The 16,957-nt window shown below is 42.0% G+C and overlaps 1 protein-coding gene across 12 annotated transcripts in view; it reads left to right on the top strand.

Annotated features, from left to right (window-relative positions):
• Positions 1 to 16,957, top strand: part of ACACA (acetyl-CoA carboxylase alpha) — a 294,152-nt gene that overhangs the window by 146,620 nt on the left and 130,575 nt on the right. For all 12 annotated transcript variants that reach the window (XM_021066228.1, XM_021066229.1, XM_021066236.1 and 9 more), the window contains 5 exon segments: positions 4,607 to 4,731; positions 12,158 to 12,271; positions 13,496 to 13,609; positions 14,608 to 14,697; positions 16,530 to 16,648. In XM_021066228.1, coding sequence (XP_020921887.1) covers positions 4,607 to 4,731; positions 12,158 to 12,271; positions 13,496 to 13,609; positions 14,608 to 14,697; positions 16,530 to 16,648 — 562 coding nt within the window.

The following is a 16,957-nucleotide window of genomic DNA, read 5'->3' as shown; positions in this document are numbered from 1 at the left end:
TCATATATAGTGGAAAAATGTTGAAAGCATTCTGTTTAAGATTAGGAATAAGACAGAGACACCTGCTATCATTACTGCTATTCAGCATCATACTGGATATCCTAGCCATGAAGTAAGACAAGAAAGAGAATGAAAAGGTGTAAGGATTGAAGAGGAGTGAGGAAATAAATATGCCACTATTAGATATGATATGAGGTCCAACTGGAAAGCCTCAGCGAATCTACCTATTATTAGAATTATTGAAAATCTAACAAAGTTGTTGTTTACAAAAGTCAGTATACAAAATTCAAATTTTATAGTGGAACAGTCATTTCAAAAAGCAGTTTAGGAAAGCATTCCATTTAAATGGCAACCCTTGGAGTTCCTGCTGTGGTGCAATAGGATCGGCAGCATCTCTGCAACACCAGGACGTAGATTTGATCCACTGCTAGCACAGTGGGTTTAGGATCCAGTGTTGCCATAACTGCAGCTCAGATCTGATCCCTAGACAGGGAACTCCATGTGCCATGGGGCAGCCAAATAAAAAATAAAAAATAAGGAGTTCCATTGTGGCGCAGTGGAAATGAACCCAGCTAGTATCCGTGAGGATGTAGGTTCAATATCTGCCCTTGCTCAGTGGGTCAGGGATCCTGCGTTGCCATGAGCTGTGGTGTAGGTCGAAGACACAGCTCAGACCCTGAGTTGCTGTGGGTGTGGCCTAGGCTAGCAGCTGTAGCTCTCATTCTACCTCTAGCTGGGGAACTTCCATATGCCGCAAGTGTAGCCCTCAAAAGCAAAAAAAAAAAAAAAAAAAAAAAAAAAAAAGCAACCTGATATGTGAAATTCTAAGGAATAAGTCTAACAAAAAATTTGCAACTTCTTTTGGAGAAAATTATAATCAGTAAAAATAATTAGGAAGTTATAAATAAGTATCATGGCCTTGAGTTGGAACACATGCTTGCAAAGTGTTGATTGTCCCTGAATTCATCTATAGATTCATTGACATTCCAATAAAAATCTTACTAGTGTGTTTTTGTGCAATTTGTCAAGCTAATTCTATAATTTACATAAAAGAAAGGCAACCAACATTCTTCTAAAGACATGTCCTGTGAAGGTATTTATCCAGTTAAATATGAACATTTAACATAAAACCATAATAATGAAAGATTGTGGTATTGGACAGATTAATAGGACAATGGAACTCTGAATCTGTTAACCTTGAAGTTGATCCATGCATATATGAAAAAAACTTACTCTGAGACAGAGCAGGTTATCGTAGATCATGAGGAAAGGATAAATAATCCATTGTCCCAGTATCATTTATTGAAACTGGGACAATGGATTATTCACTTGCCAAAAAAAAAAAAAGAATGAATGAAAAAGATCCCTCCTTTGGCCATACACAAAAATTAATTCTGGATGAGTTGAAAACTTAACTAAAAATATATTACAGGGGAATTCCCGTCGTGGCGCAGTGGTTAACGAATCCGACTAGGAACCATGAGGTTGCGGGTTCGGTCCCTGCCCTTGCTCAGTGGGTTAACGGTCCGGCGTTGCCGTGAGCTGTGGTGTAGGTTGCAGACACGGCTCGGATCCTGCGTTGCTGTGGCTCTGGCGTAGGCTGGCGGCCACAGCTCCGATTCGACCCCTAGCCTGGGAACCTCCATATGCCGCAGGAGCGGCCCAAGAAATAGCAAAAAAAAAAAAAAAAGACAAAAGACAAAAAAAAGACAAAATATATTACAAAGGCAAGGTTATTAAGTATTTGTCATATAAGTCACAGCATGTACAAATTATAAAGGAAAAGTTTGAGTAACTAGACCCTACTTAAGAACTTCTGTTCATGAAAAGATACATGAAGAGACTGAAAATAGAAGCCACAAAGTGGAAGAAGACATTTACAAAAACATAACAAATAACAAAAGATTCGTAGCTAAAATCGATAGAGAACTGTATAGAGAACTTGGATGAACCAAGGTGCACACAGTGAACAAGAGGATGACTCTCAGAAACATAACCATGAGGGGAAGAAAGAAGTCACTGATTCCGTTGCTACCGAGTTGAAAACAGGAAAATGAAACTATATTTGTGATAAATGGAAAGAAAAACAAAAGAAAATGCAGCTTGGTGGGTTGTTTTTGAGGAGGAACACTTAGGGTTCTTCAAAGACACTAAAAATGTTCTGTTAAGGTAGATGGTCCTTCCATGAGTGTTTCATTCTTCTTTTCGTCTATTTCACAATAAAAAGTTTTTAAAAAGAGGCACTTGGTATCATGATTTTATTTCTGCTTAGTGTCTCTGCTGCCTCTCCCCTGGGTAAATATTCTTTTTTTTTTTCTTTTTAGGGCTGTACCTGCAGCACATGGGAGTCCCTGGGCTAGGGGTCAAATTGGAGCTGCAGCTGCTGGCCTACACCACAGCCATAGCAATGTGGGATCTGAGCCACATCTGTGACCTACGCCGCAGCTCACGGCAACACCAGATACTTAACCCACTGAGTGAGGCCAGGGATCCAATCCACATCCTCATGGATACTAGTCGGGTTCTTAACCCGCTGAGCCACAACTGGAATTCTTAAATATTCTTTTTATTTCCCCTGGAATTATGATTTCTGTTACCAAGATATATTTCTCTTGTCACTTCAGAGCCAAGTCTTGGTAGGAGAAATATGAATTTATATAGGACAGCCTTTTAAACTGCTTGCATTTTTTTTTTTCCCTCAGTGAGTCTTTTGTGACCCCAAACATTGTGGTCCACTGTTTTTCAAACATATTTAACTTCATTTAGGGGGAAAAAAAAATCTTACCTCAATCTCTAATATTTAAAACAGACAAAAGCAGAGTTGCTTTGGTGAGTGGTACTCAGTGTTGTAGGAATCCGTGATAAGGTAGTTTGAACACCACCATTCTGGTTTATAATTTGACAGGGAGTCTGAACCAAGGTGATAATCCTTTAGCGTTTGCATGATTTCATAAAATTCTGACCCTTGAGACTATTCAAACACTAATTCTCCTTTACTCGGAAACTTACTTCACAGGTAAGCTGTTTTCTGAAGAACTGAATCATATCCCATGGTAGATATCACTGCAGTACACCTGAAGCTTATGCTTCTGTTGCAAAACATAGCTCTGCTAGCCAGAACTAACCTGCCCCTGGGGGCCTTATGCAAGGCCAGGGAAAAGATATGTAACTGCACTCTCCCTATAGACCTTTTGACTTAATGCAAAGCTCTCCTTGATCCATGCCTTAGTTTGGATTTGGACTTTCTAGGCATTGCTTAGCTGTTTCGCCGACTCACAGGGGAAAATGTTGATGCCAGCGGTAGCATCCATCCTTCTTGTGGATATTGAGAAGTTTGTGTGTTTTATTTTATTTATTTATTTACTTGCTTTTCAGGGCCACATGTGCAGAGGTTCCCAGGTCAGGGGCAAATCAGAGTTACAGCCTATATGCCACAGCCACAGCCACACCAGATCCAGGCTGCATCTGCGACCTATACCTTAGCTCGTAGCAACGCCAGATCCTTAACCCACTGAGCAAAGCCAGGGATTGAACCTGCATCCTCATGGACACTAGTTGGACTAGTTGGGCTTGTTACCACTGAGCCATAACGGGGACGCCTGTGTGTTTATTTTTGAGCTAAAGGTGTTCCTCCTATTTAGAATGAAACACTTCCAGCCGGGCACATGTTGAACCAGAAGCTCTAGCTGGGGTAGATGTTTAAGATCGTTGGGTTAGTAGTATTGACATTCTTTTTAAGCAGCTGAACCCTCTCTTCTAAGGAAATCATTCCAGGAAGCTGAATAAGAGAGTTTAGAGTAAGGGTAGGGGGTTGGGGTTATCCTCAACAGCTCAGTCTCTAAGATACACCCTTCCCCCTCCTCTCAGATTTTTTTTTTTTTTTTGTAATGAAAATAAGGTTTAGTGAGGTAAAGTGATTTGTCCAGGAGCACACTGTAAATTGGGCTTTGAGCCCAGGTCCTATACCAGACTGCCAGACTCCTAACCTGGTATTGCTAGACCACACTGCCAGTTCTATACAAGTCATCTGAGAAGATTCTCAAGATAAGTTCTCACTGCTTATCAGGTGAATTATAGATATTAAAAAACACAGGAAGGAGTTCCTGTTGTGGTGCAGCGGAAACAAATCCGACTAGGAACCATGAGGTTGCGGGTTCAATCCCTGGCCTTGCTCGGTGGGTTATGGATCTGGCATTACCGTGAGCTGTGGTGTAGGTCACCAACATGGCTCAGATCCTGTGTGGCTGTGGCTCTGGTGTAGGCCAGCAGCAACTGCTCCAATTAGACCCCTAGCCTGAGAACCCCCATATGCTACAGGTGCAGCCCTAAAAAGACAAACAACAAAACAAAACAAAACAAAAAAAAAACCAAAGAACACAGGAAGTTCCCTGTGGTGCATCGGATTATGGATCTGGAATTGCTGCATCTGTGGCACAGGTTACAACTGCAGCGTGGATTTCACCCCTGACCTGGAACTTCCACATGCTGCAGGTACAGCCAAAAGAAATAAAGAACAAACAAACCAACCAAAACCAAAACAAACAAGTAGCATGTAAACGTGAACATTCCTACATGGGCGAGCACCAGTTCTTCTTGCTACTTGCAGGTCACTATGACAAATGCGTGTTTGCCCTTCGGGAGGAGAACAAGAGTGACATGAACACTGTCCTGAACTACATCTTCTCTCACGCTCAAGTCACCAAGAAGAATCTGCTGGTCACAATGCTTATCGTGAGTACCATTTCCCAGAACCTGCAAGGATGGTTGACGATAATGAAAAAAGCATTTCTCCTTCCAGTGGCTGTGGTCAGGAAAAGCTCCTGTCTTTTGTGATTGTGAGATGAGTGGGGTTTGGGCTGTGGATTAACATTTCCTCACATCTGTCTTTGTTCCTGACCTGAAGGAACCTGCTCCAGTCAGGAATGGATTGTTCTGCCAATTATGCATATAATCTTACAAGAGAACTCCGATCTCTTGACTCTACTTAGAGATGCCCTGCGCTTCCCCATTGCTGTTGTCGCTCATGACAGTAGCTGTGAAATTCAGTCTTATCTAGCCTGTGTTTCCATCATAACTCTTGTTCATTCCATGAATGTCAGCAGTGGCACTCAGATCCAAAACTTAAAAACAAAAAGCAACTGTTAGAAGTTGTGTAATGGTCCTCCTCCACCAAAGACATTTCAATTCATTCTGCATCTTCCTTGGTCCCTTTCTGTTTTATTCATGTGGTCGTCTAAGCTCAGATGCATTGGAAGCACATACATGTTCTCATCTCCATAACCCCGTAATATGAGAATTAGTAGAAAGTAGGAATGAGAGGTGAGACTAGTTAACGTGAACAGGAATGATGTTCATTTGACCGGTGGGTAGAATTTTTGTGGACTTAAGGAATTTTAATGTTGATTTGTAAATTGTCCACTCCTGGCTTTTCCTGGTTAATTCTAGGAATCAGAGAACAATAGACGTGAACTTAGAGGCGCCCCCACCCCATGAGCAATTGATTGCCTTGCTGCGTGTTTGTCTTTTTTGGGAGACTGTGGTACCTTTTCACTCCCATGGTTTTCTTTCTTGTCCCTTTGTGGACTTGGCATTCTTGGTACCTTAATTCTATCATTTCTTCTTGAAGGAAAAAGAACTCCGATTCTTTTGTATACATCTTTTTATATAAATCCAATTCTTTTATATAAATCTTCACCGCTATTTTGTATTTCATGTTTCAGAATGAAGGGAAACTACCCACCTCACATCTCTGGTTAACATCAGGGCCACTCATTCAGTTATCTGCCTCACTGGCTAACTCCCGAGGAGGTAACGTTTTTTAGAACAGCCGCTTTTAAAAATATGTATTCAAACTGATAGAACCCTGTAAACCAGCTCTAATGGAAAAAATAAAAATCATTAAAAAAAACCCACATGTAATCACAGGGAGCATTCGTTACCTTTGCTGCCCTAGAATGGCTAGATGGTGGGGAAACCAGAAGTTTCATTTGAAAGGAAAACAAAAAAAAATATCAGTACACATGTAATATTTCAACTTCCGCAAGTGACAGATTTCAGCAACGAAGTGATATTATCTGTGGCAACCTGCTGATTTTCTTTTCTCAATCAAAAGAGGGAGGAAATATCTGAGCGATTAGATTTCTTTCCTTAAATTTTAATAAAAGAACTGCTCATTTTCATTTGGATAAAGCCAAGATTTCTCTGTCAGGAAAAGGTAATGATGAGGGTGTGGAAGGATCTGTCACTTTGGACCTAGAATGGGGTAGAATTTGCCCTTTTGGGAAACTAATTATGGTGAGTTTTCATTTTATTATGATTACCTTTTTAAGGACTTAACAGTTTCTCTGCACTAAAAATAGACCAAAGCCCAGAATCCTTGGAGCAGCAGAAGAGTAATGATCGTCCAAGACTGTCGCTGGGTTTCTTAAATTCTAATTTGTAAGATATAGGGGCTCGGCTCGCTCCTTTTGCGGAGTGATTGTAAGTAACGCTTGCCTTAAGAATCTCATTATTGGAACACGGAGCCATATTTCCTCTGAGAATTCTGGAGTAGCTTTGAGCCGGGGCTGTTCATTTCTCAAGTAATCACGCTGGTGTGATGGAGAGAGAAAATGGCAGCTGTTCGGAGCTCAGGCCTTCAATTTTCTTCAGAGTCCAGTCACTCAAGTGTGTAATTACACGGGGGGTGCTGCAGAGGCGTTGGGCCCTGTCAGAGAACTGGTTTGAGGCTTTGCTTTCTGCCTTTGCCAGTCAGGACAGGCAGAAGCCAATGGGACCCTGACTTGGCTGCTGTTCTTTTCTCCCCCCACCTTGTCATCCTGATTACTTCTTACCTGCTCGGGTAGCACCCAAACTTTCTTTCCAGGGCTGAGCTCTTTGGAGAAAAGAGCTGTTTGTGCTTGTTTGGGTTTGGATGAATAGGACAGGGAGCAGGATGGGGAGAGGTGGAGGGGAGGGGGAGGGGGAGAGGGAAGAAGGAGGGCTGGGGGAGGGAGGGGAGGAGGAGGAAGGCTGAAGATGTGAACCAGAAAGATGGATTTGTCCTTTTCTTTATTTTGGCATTTCACATTTATCTTTAAAAAGCAAAAGCAAACTTGGTAAGCATGTGTAGGCTTTTATATCATTAAGTTGCTTTGGAAATATCAGCTATTTTCACGTCATCTTAGAGATTTGGAAATCAAGACGTTAATTGCTATGGCTGAGCTGAGGGCCAGCTAGCAGTGATTTACAGAGCAGGGCTGAAAGCCGAAAACGTGCTCCTTTCTGATTCGCCTTCTTTGGCAACAGTCAGGTCCTTCCCCCACCAACACCTCCCCCACCCCCCGCCAACATCGGCTTGATGGGCGGTAGCTGGTGAAAGCCATTTTCATTGTTTGAAGGACTCTTTCTGTAGATCTTACCGCCCTTTATGGATTATCACCTGGACACGGTAGAGTCTGATTTTCCCCAGCTTGTGTTCTCAGCTGGTTCCCCTTTCTTTGCCTACCTTGGCTCCCCGATTGATGGTTATATGCCCAGCATTCCAATCTCAGCGTTCTAGAAGCAGGCCTGTTGGTGGTGTGCTTTGCTGAGCTAGATGATGATTTCTGGGGCTTTTGAAGTTGGAGGGAATCAAGAATATCAGGCTTCTGTGAATCAGTGTTGCAAGAAGGTGGGCTGCCCTGAGGCAGCCTCCCCTACCCCTGCCCCTGTGTTAGCATAACTGGTCTGGTGGTAACTTGCCTCATGGACTCTCTAGCAAATTTCTTCTAATCTTTCACTGTATCCGGAGAGCAGAATATCAAGTAAAAATGCCAGAGTCCTGCCAGGTTTTCTCCATTTGGAGGAACATCGTGCCACGTTGAAAACAAAGTAAGTTTTCTTTTTGAAAGCTCTTATTTCTTAATTTTATAGGAAAAAGCTTAGGACATTGTCTGTGTTTACTTAGAGATATTTAAGGGACTCTTTAGCCAAATTAAGCTGTTTTATACCGATAGAAAGTCTCAACATCTGGATGGCAAAGGACATATCCTATGACCACTTTGATTCTGAGTAGCCTTCCCCTCACTCACTTACATCTTATTTCCGGTATGGTGGGCAGGAACGTGATGTATGATCTGTACTTCCTTAGGAGTAATGCCATATGCCCATGAGCCTCTGCTTTGGTTTAGACAGGGATCATTTAAAATGCTGGTCAGTACCCTTCCTTCCTCCTCTCAACCTAACTGCAAATAATTTTGTCCAACCTTTAAATAAAGGAGGAAAGTCTTTCTCAGTAAACTTAGGTGTACTGAATCAGGGTGATTTCTTGTTAAATCTGTCCCACGACATCCTTGGAATGTCAAAAAGTCTAGCTGTGACTGGAAGAAGCTACCAGTTCATTTTTCATATTGGAATTAGTGCCTCACCCAGCGGAACAGCAGTTAATGTCTTGAGAACATTGCACATTCTTTTCACTATGAATTGCCTTGACATCTTAGGATGCTAAGATCAAGTTGGACTATATTGGGGTCTCCTGGCAGTCAGCTGCATAACTTTGGCTATGGTTTTGACACTTAAGCATGCTTGTTATAATTTCTGCCAGATCTGAACTCTTCCTTGTGGTTAGCCACCATCCAGGTTAGGAATGAAAACAAGAAGTAACTGTGCTACCAGTCTTAACCATTATTGAGTAATTTTCGCATTGGCCTGCAGATTTATGCACGTAATCCCCAAATCAGGAGGTAGGCTCATTAAGTGAACTTGCCTCTAATCATTGAGGAAACACAGGCTGCCATACAGTCCCATTTAATGTTACTGACACAGAATGTTCACCAGCTGCCTCATTGCCCAGAGGACATCTGTCTCTAGGCTAGAGGGCTATGAACTTCCTTTCGGATGTTTGTATCTTAGGGTGGGTGATCTGATGAACAGAATTGTCTTGCATGCCTGGTGGTTTCCTTTCAGGACCTGAACACTGTCCAGGTGAAGGACCGGAAAGGGTTGCCAAGGTTACTCTACACATAAATTTCCATTGCACATTTTTTTCTTTTTCTTTTTTTTTTTTTATCTTTTTAGGGCTGCACCTGAGGAATATGCAGGATCCCAGGCTAGGGGTTAAATCGGAACTGTAGCTGCCGGCCTATACCACAACCACAGCAACGCCAGATCTGAGCCTTGGGGTTTGTGACCTTCACCACAGCTCATGGCAATGCTGGATCCTTAACCCACTGAGCGAGGCCAGGGATCAAACCTGCATCCTCATGGATGCTAGTCAGATTTGTTTCTGTTGAGCCACGTCGGGAACTCCCCATTGCACATCTTTTTCTAAGTGCTAATGATGACAATGGAGAAAGTAATATTTGAATGGAAAATTTTCAAGTCAGGATAAATGAATGAAAGTAGTGGTTTGTTCCTACTGTGTGTGATATTTCACATCGCAGAAAGGTCTGGTTTGTATACTTTACCACAAGGAGTCCAGGAAGATTGTCAATTGGTGATCATGAGCAAGTAATTACTTCCTTATTATTTTTTCTAATCTTCATAGTTCACTTTTCTTACAGAACACAAGCATCTCCACCCACTTTCTCACTCCCTCTCATAGTGGAAAGATGATAGGAAAAAAAAATTTTTTTTAAGTAGTTGCATGTGTGTGTTTTGGTTAGCATGTGATCTGTAGTTAGGCAAGACGGTAATTTTTTTTTTTTTAGGGCCACAGGTGCGTCTTATGGAGGTTCCCAGGCTAGAGGTCAAATCAGAGCTACAGCTGCTGGCTTACGCCACAGCCACAGCAACGCCAGATCCAAGCCGCGTCTGCAACCTACAGCACAGCTCATGGCAATACTGGATCCTTAACCCACTGAGCAGGGCTCAAGCCCGCATTCATGGATACTAGTTGGGTTTGTTTCTGCTGAGCCACAACAGGAACTCCTGTAATTCCATTTTTATTTATTTATTTTAGTTTAATCTCAAAAGGTAAACCTGGATTTCCTTTCAAGGGAAACAAGTCCATATCACATGTGATATAGGTTGGGTAGGTGACTGGTGTTCTTAGTTTCTCATGTTGGACTTTGTCGTTAATGTTGAGACTTTAATCTGGCTATTTGCGGAGTAGCTGAGTTTTATTACCCAGGACATGTCTTAGGTTTTTGGATCTTTCAGCGGATCATTCTGATGATTGAAGTAAGTGCCTCAGAAAGGAGTATGTTTTCCCTGTTAGGAACATTAGGTAGAGAGGGATATAGGTAGGAAAAGCTTATCTTAGTTTCCCTCCCCACTGCTATCTATCTATTCTTTCCTTCTCAGTTGTTATAGTCTTGTTGCTGGTGATTTTATATATTCCCTTGAAATTCTCTTTTGCTCATTAGTTCTTAACTCAAGGTGAGACGGAGTTGCATTTTCTTCTTCCTCTTTGCTTTTGTGCCCTGGGATAGGAGGAGCAGGTCCTTCAGCCTGTGACTACATGCTCAATCAAACTCTGGGTTCATACTCACTTTAATAGCAGCCTTTTCTTCCCACTCAGATGAGTAGGTGAGTAGGTGCTGTTTTCACCTACTCCCCTTGTGCTGAGTAGGTGAAAACAGCACTTGTACCACCTTAACTATAAGTCCCATCATGTGGCTTACGACTCTGGACAGTTGGAACAGACCTCTGGTTGGCGGATTGGGGGATCTAGAAAGCATTTCTTTTTTTAAAATGTTGGCGAAGCCTTCTTTCCAGCATATTGGTGTTGGGTACTCCAAAACTGTTTACCCTTGAGATGTGGAATGTGGTAGGGATCGTAGAAAAAGCGTTTGGGGAAATGCATATCTGCCCCCAAAGCCAAAAGTCCCACGCTTCTGTTTGCATTGCTGTGATAAAAGGACTGCGAGGAGGATCCCTGGGATGGGGAAGGTTAAAGATGAAATGGAGATTCTTCAAGAAAAAAGGATGATAATCAAGGGAGGGCACAGATTAAAAGGCAGCAACGGGATTCCTTTGGGAATCTGGTTGTCTTTTGTGTCCTATTTGATAGTAGGGGTTGAGAGAATAAAAATCCACTGAAATGTAATGGCAATTATTTCAAACTCCAAGCAGAGGGAACTGTACCTAAATGTGTACATTTTAGGTGGGGCGGAATTAAGAACTACTATTACAGGAGCTTATGCTGTGGTGCAGTGATTTAAGAATCCAACTGCAGCTGCTTGGGTCACTGTGGAGGTGCAGGTCTGATCCCGGGCCCCGCACAGTAGGTTAGAGGATCTGGTGTTGCTATAGCTGCAGCACAGTTTGCAGGTGTGGTTCGGATTCACTCCCTGACCTGGGAACTTCCATATGACACAGGTGCAGCCGTAAAAACAACAACAACAAAAACCCTACTATTACAGATTAAAAAAACCTAATTACTAGGTTAACTATAAATTTCAAAAAGGACAGACATTAATAGATGAAAATTACATGGATGATGGCTGAATTTAGGGAATAAACTGATACTGCACTGGAGAAGAAATATTTTTCTCAAAATATGATAGATTTTTTGAAGATAAAGGACCCAATACTGAATTAAACTGGATTGTGTAGTAGGAGCTTGGTTCCTTCTAAGGATTAGCTGTGTTTAGATATCAAGGAATGATTCTTGGTACAAGAGAATAAATGATTTGAGGTATGCAATTATCAGAATATGAGATGGTGTATTTATTTAGCATGTGTTTATAAATGAATAATTTGTGCTTGTGTTTCTGCTTGGCACCCTCTTGGGATGCTGAACATTTGGTTTGTGGAATGAAAACCACCAATAGTGGTTCCTTCGCCTTATTCCCAAAAGTGGGACAGGGAACAGGAAGGCTTATATTCCCTATATTATTTAAAACGTTCTTAAAACTTTGAGACACCATCTGTTACTTCTTACTCAGAATCCCTTGATGCCTATTAATGGTCTCTGATGATTGCTTCTGCATGCTTATAGTGTTGATTTATAAAGAAATACACTAGGAATTTTTAATCTGAATACCTGAGGGGTTTGGGCTGCTCCTTGGCAGCAACTTCCCCTGGGATCTTCTTTACCACGCTGCTGAGGATAAAGGTAACAGGACATTTGCATTTTATTAATCCAGCTGTGTTTACTTGGTTGGTTTTCATTCCCTTTTCCCATTTCAACGTTCTCTCCACCTCGGATCTCTTTAACGTGGAGGTGTGTGTTCTTTCTCACCTTCACACTTAGGATCAGTTGTGTGGCCGGGACCCCACTCTCACCGACGAGCTCCTGAACATCCTCACTGAGCTGACTCAGCTCAGCAAGACCACCAACGCGAAAGTGGCCCTCCGCGCACGCCAGGTGAGGACGCGGCTTGGTTCTCTGGAGAGAGGAGTGGTGTCGATAGACTGGCGGTCCTGCACACAGGGAGCCCTTCCTCCGTCACCTTCCATAGGTCATGCAGTTCTCAGTGTATGTTCCTTTGCCCTCAGAACAAACGTTCTCATGTGGTTATCTGTTTTTTTAAAGAGAAAAGAAAGGATAAAGGATAAACGCCAAATTTCTGTGAAATAAATAGGAGCCCTCTCCTGGTTACAAAATTCGTGTTATCATTTCCTACCCTTCCTGGTAAACCAGGGCCATGTGGAGGAAAGGAAGCTGAGGGAAGGCAATAGGTTTAACATTTCCTACTTCCCAAAGGGGCTTTAGAAGCAGGTGGAAACTTTTAAGCATACAGGAAAAAAAATGAAGTGTGGAAAGCACAAAGATAATGAAATGAATCTTAGGTGCTAGCAGTCAGCCCAACTCCAGAGCAGTCCAGTCAGTTTCGCCCTGTGGTCTTCATTTCCATTCCAAAAGGGTTCAGCAGGGAAGCCAAGGCTTGGTGCTCCCTTTGTGCTCCAGCGTCAGGGCACAAGGAAGCAGCATTTGAAGCTGTTCAGTGACCTTCTGCTTTCTCGACAATTGTATCCATGTCACTGAATTGCGCAAAGTTATTGAACCTCTCAGTGACCTGCTGAGGGTATTCAGGTCCTACCGTGTCCCTGTTTGTGATACCCTCTCTGCCCCTCACATGCACTGGTGTTCCGACCTGACGCCTCCTCCTTGGTACTGAGGACCTGGGGCCATCCGAGCAGCTTTTCCCCGTCTGTCTTTCTACCTCAGAGTTGCAAAAGGCTAGCTCTGCTGCACCCACCTTCCCTGCAGCTGCTCCCTGCCAGACCCGATTCCCAATTAACAGCTAGTCATGCAGTCCTCAGGACTAGCAGCTTTGCAGTGGTAAATCACATGCACTGATGGAACTTGATTGAAGCTGTTTTCTCTCCTTCCCCCCCTTCCCCGCCCATCTCCCATGGGAAATTGCTCACAACGCAAATCATGGTGAGAGTCAACTGAGATGCGGTATTTGGTGGCATTGGCTTTATGTTACAGGCCCTAGAAGTTGTTTTACTTGGTCTCTGTTTTATCTTTGATGCCTGCACTTACAGATTTATATTTATTGCTTTTGTATCAGAGCTGCCTAATAGGAGCCTAGAATAATCACTCCCTCAGGAACTTATGCCTCTTATTTTGCTCTCGCTCTAGGTTCTTATTGCCTCCCATTTGCCATCATATGAGCTTCGCCATAACCAAGTAGAGTCTATCTTCCTATCGGCTATTGACATGTATGGACATCAGTTTTGCATTGAGAACCTGCAGGTACACAGGACAGCCCTTTACTACCACTCTCCACGCTCGTCCCCTTGATTCCCAAGCTGAGTTTAATTAATTAAGCAATCAATCAATCAATTTTGATTTTCTGTGCAATGAAGTTTCCATACCTTGATTTTCTAAAATGATTTATGCTTATGTATTTTTTTTTTCATAAAAACAGTTAGAATTGTGGTTTAGCTTAAAAAGCAAATTGGCCTTCCTTGGCCTACTGCAGTCTTCATCTCTTAGACTTTTATCTAGAAGGTGTTTTCGAACGGAATCAAGCAGTAGCTCTGGTTGATTTCTGATACTTGAATCAGACAGACAAAAACTGTCTACAGACAAAACTACTTAAATAATCATCTATTTTCGTTTTAATGCTTACTGCTATGCTTTATACAGAGCCAGTTTTATAAAGAAATATTGTCTGATTTTACTACTAATTCACAGAACCTTGACTATTATTTTTTAAACAGTATCATTTTGCCAGGAATGACTTTCTATTTTTCTACCTGGAAACAAGGATAATATTATTATATCTAACCAAGGGAATCTTCAGGCTTTCTATCAGATTTCCTCCTGGGGAATCCAGAGAGGGAGGAAGTATGTTTTTGTTTATTTGATTCATTGTTGAAATAGAGGGTTCAAATCTACGGTGGGATATTGAGACAGTATTTTAAGATTTGAGTACAGATATATGTCAAAAAGGATAATGATAGCCATAAACACTTGATTTGGCATATAATTAATGCCCTGTTAATGCATTATTCTAAGAATTTTACATATATTAACTCTTCTAAAGCTCAACAACAGCCCTATGAGGATAGGTATTATTTTGCCATTTTGTAGCTGAGGAAGCGGAGGCAGAGAAGAAGGTAAGTTGATAAATGACATCTATAAACAAATTTCCTAAGTTTCACTAAATGCTTCAAATGCTAAATACTGTCCATTGGAATTGTTCTCTTTTGAATGTAATGGCTTAAGCTTGTCCTTGTACCTTCCAGAAACTCATCTTGTCTGAAACATCTATTTTCGATGTCCTACCAAACTTCTTCTATCACAGCAACCAGGTGGTGAGGATGGCAGCGCTGGAGGTAGGCTTTCACAGTCACGTGACCTTTTTCTTGGTTTCTGGCTAGGTCCTCCTTTTGTAGGCTTGGCTCTTGTTATCAGCCCTTTTTCTCTGGATTCTTGGTTCTCTAGAGTCATCTTTTCCTCTGAAACAAATGTTGAACTTCGGTCTTGCTTTTTTACTCAAGTGTTAACCACCAGTTTCTGGGCTCCAATCACAGGAAAATAGCTGCCAGCATTTTTCAATAGTCTCTACTTTCCAGCTATTTGAGTTCTTCCATTTCCTAGTGATTAGGAGTCCCTGCAACAGGATAAGTGAAAAAATATGTGGCTGATCAGAACAGGACCATTTTGTGATTTAGGCCAAATAAAATGGATTTTAGTCATATTCTGAATTGTCAAATAGTCCTTATAAACTATTTTGGCATGGGATAGAAAGTAATAACATTTAATGAAGTATGTTGTAGGTGCTTTACTTTATTTTTCCCATTTAATCGTACTTCACAAAGTAGATGAGAGACGCTGAGAGGTTAAGTGACTTAATCGAAACTCGTGTGGGTTAGCGGAAGAGTTTGCATTGGAACCTGGGTCAATCTGCCCAAAGACTTTTCTCTTTGCGTTATAGCACACTACCTCATTAAGCCCAAAAATTGCAGGCCCCAAATGCTCCTCTAAAGTTGCCAAGGAGATGTGTTTGGAAGATGAGGAAAAGGGGGAGGTTGGGGAGGATTTTATGTAATGTGACATCACTACAGTCTTTTGCAAGCTCTTTTGGGTTACTTTTTATTCATATTCTGTGGGTGTACTGCACTGTATCCTACTCAGTAAATGCCAAAATTTGAAAATATTTAAGTGTTCTCCAGTGCTTTCATGCCATTTAACGCAAAGACTCCTTATATACCTCCCATGCTGATAGAATCCCACATTTTTATGTGTGTGGCAAATCAGCTATGAAGTGGGTGAGGTTGGACAGTTTTTCCTGAGATGCAGCCCGTTGCTGTTTCTTTAACCTTGAGTCAGGTTAGTAATTTGAGATATTGTATACCAGATTATGCCTTTCTTATTTTGCCTGTGGTTTGGGGGATATAAACAATGTAAAATTGATTTGGGGCAGTGGGAAAACAAAACAGAGGTACAAGATAGTAAAAGTTAGATTAGAGGTTCCCATTGTAGCTCAGCAGGTTAAGAATCTGAGCTAGTATCCATAGGAGATGCGGGTTGGATCCCTGGCCTTGCTCAGTGGGATAAGGATCTGGCCACAAGCTGTGGTGTAGGTCACAGGTACAGCTTAGATCTGGTGTGGCTGTGGCACAGGCCGGCAACTGCAGCTCCTTTTGGACCCCTAGCCTGGGAACTTTATGTGCCGTAGGTGTGGCCCTAAAAAGAAAAAATAAATTAAAAGAGAGATAGAGAGAGAGAGAAACTGTACTTCAGTTGTTTCTGTCTTCTATCTTCACTCCTCAGGTGGCCCAGAATCAGCCCCTCTCATTTTTCTTGCTGTTTGCTTTTATTTTCTGTTGAAATGATCATGCTTAGTAAGTTAATAGTCATAGAATTCTACATGCTGTCTTTGCTAATGGTCCAGTCTTCTCTGGAGTTTAGGTTAGTGTGAAAGGTTTATAGCACACCTGGAGGTGTCCAGCAGAGAGACCAGCTAGTTTTGTTTCCATTTGTAGTCAGGGGCATGGTTTTAAGACTACATCTGTATTAATTAAAGCCAGGTATCACTTCTGTCACCACAGACCACCACCTTCTGCATCAGATACCTCTTTTCAGGACAGTCTTTTTCCTGGGCTAACTATCTCTTGGTTTCTGTTTTTAAAGTGTATTTAACTGAGGATTACTTTCTAACCAGGTGTATGTGCGAAGGGCTTATATTGCTTATGAACTTAACAGTGTACAACACCGCCAGCTTAAGGACAACACTTGTGTGGTGGAATTCCAGTTCATGCTGCCCACATCTCATCCAAACAGGTGAGTCTGAGCTGGTATGTGCGCCTGGGCCAACCACAGCCCTGTCGGGAGAGTTAAGGGGGCATAATGTGTTCAACCAGTCGATGAGGGGCTTGTAGCTAGAAATGCGGAGCAGACAATGAACACATTTAAAACATGAGAGGAGAGACTTCAGTGTCTGCTTTTAAAAAATTTTTTTTGGTCTTTGACCTAGCGAGATAAAGTGTGGTCTGGCTAAGACAGGAGTTTAGGATTACTCCATTCATTTTTGCTTATATTCTGTCACTGAAGAACCATGGTTCTTTCCTCTCTTTTTTAAGTTAGAATTTG

The sequence above is a fragment of the Sus scrofa genome, chromosome 12 (genome assembly GCF_000003025.6).
Source record: "Sus scrofa isolate TJ Tabasco breed Duroc chromosome 12, Sscrofa11.1, whole genome shotgun sequence".
NCBI lineage: Eukaryota > Metazoa > Chordata > Mammalia > Artiodactyla > Suidae > Sus > Sus scrofa.
This window is presented reverse-complemented; position numbering and strand designations above follow the sequence as displayed.